General features: G+C 50.9%; 1 protein-coding gene across 1 annotated transcript in view; it reads left to right on the forward strand.

The window, feature by feature from the left end:
* The window catches only part of FANCA (Fanconi anemia, complementation group A), a 77,381-nt gene that overhangs the window by 72,689 nt on the left and 3,267 nt on the right, over positions 1 to 1,425 (forward strand). Inside the window, exon 35 of the mRNA XM_011927977.1 lies at positions 1,056 to 1,118. Within this exon, the coding sequence (XP_011783367.1) occupies positions 1,056 to 1,118 (63 nt within the window). The remainder of the gene's footprint in view (positions 1 to 1,055; positions 1,119 to 1,425) is intronic.

Raw genomic sequence — 1,425 nt, forward strand, 5'->3', positions numbered from 1 at the left:
TGTTGCCCAGGCTTGAAGTACTTTTCTTCAGCTTATTTTTATCCTCATCACAGCCCAGTGTAAAAACTGTCAGCTTCAAGTGGTGCCTTCTGTGTTCATGCTGCAGTAGCTCCAATTCACTTGCCGAGGGACAGCCCCAGATAAGCTTGCAGTGAGACAGCTCAGAGCTGGGGTGCTGGGGACAAGAGGCAGCAGGGACGCGACTGTCTGCAGCCACAGGCATGGGGAAAGGAGTGGGAGAGGAGGCTGCTCTGAGTTCCCAGCCAGGGACCACGCTGGGCTAAGACCCACCTGGTTGCTGCGCCCTGGGAAGCCTGACAGCCCCCGCAAGACCAGTGACACCCACAGCCTGTGCAGGGAGCCCACGGCGGTGTGTGTAGAACAGGGACGGAAACAAGCATCCCACAGGAGAGCTGGAGTGAGCACCCCTGTGCTCAGCCCGAGATCCTCAACGCATAGGTGCCGTGTCAGCACGTCACTTACACCAGCTGAAAGCTGTACCAACAGCAGTGCCCAGGGTTTTGGTGATTATAACAACCCTATAGGGATTCTTTTGGGTGCGTCTTCAGGCTTCTTGTGTAGTTTTGTTAGAAGGGATTCTAGTGGCTCCAGGGCCTTAAGGCCCTAGTGTGTGGAGAGGACAGTGTCCACAGAGACCCTGCCCAGTCAGGCCCTGGGTTAGGATGGAGCCTGTGGTTTTATCTTCAAGGATTTTATAAACACTTCTGACAGGAGGCCTTGCAGGGAGATGATGGTGAGTTGGGACTGCGCACAGCCAAGGAGACTGCAGCAGTCTTCTTTCTGGCTCTTGTCACTTTTTCAAACTGTTTCTAGCTTTGTTTAAAGGCAAGTATGAAATGACCCAGCCAGTAGTAATTAATTCTCAATTAATTACTGTCTCTCTAAAGTGATTGGAAAGTTTTCTAAGATCCACTTAAAGGATTTATGGCCTAGATGTAAAAAATTTCAATTAAAGAGGAACATGTTGGCCTTATTTAGAATGACAGAGCACAGGTAATTTTAATGTAGTAAGAAGTGCATGTTTTTATTTGCAGCTATTGGTTTTCCTTTTCTTCTTCTCCTTGATGGGCCTGCTCTCGTCACATCTGACCTCAAATGTAAGTCAGACCTTACAAGCCAAGGTGTCCTCTCCAACTGTGGGCCAGGCCGGGGCACCAGGCAGCCAGTTTCCAAGTCAGGGTTTCCAGAGTGGCTCAGGAGCTTCTTGTGTTTGCGGAAGTGTGAGAACTCCCACGCCGTGAGCATTTTTTTTTTTGAGATGGGAGTCTCGCTCTGTTGTACAGGCTGGAGTGCAGTGATGTGATCTCGGCTCACTGCAACCTCTGCCTCCTGGGTTCAAGCGATTCTCCTGCACCAGCCTCCTGAGTAGCTGGGATTATAGGCGTGCGCCACCACGCCCGGCTA

The sequence above is a fragment of the Colobus angolensis genome, unplaced genomic scaffold (genome assembly GCF_000951035.1).
Source record: "Colobus angolensis palliatus isolate OR3802 unplaced genomic scaffold, Cang.pa_1.0 Scaffold76, whole genome shotgun sequence".
NCBI lineage: Eukaryota > Metazoa > Chordata > Mammalia > Primates > Cercopithecidae > Colobus > Colobus angolensis.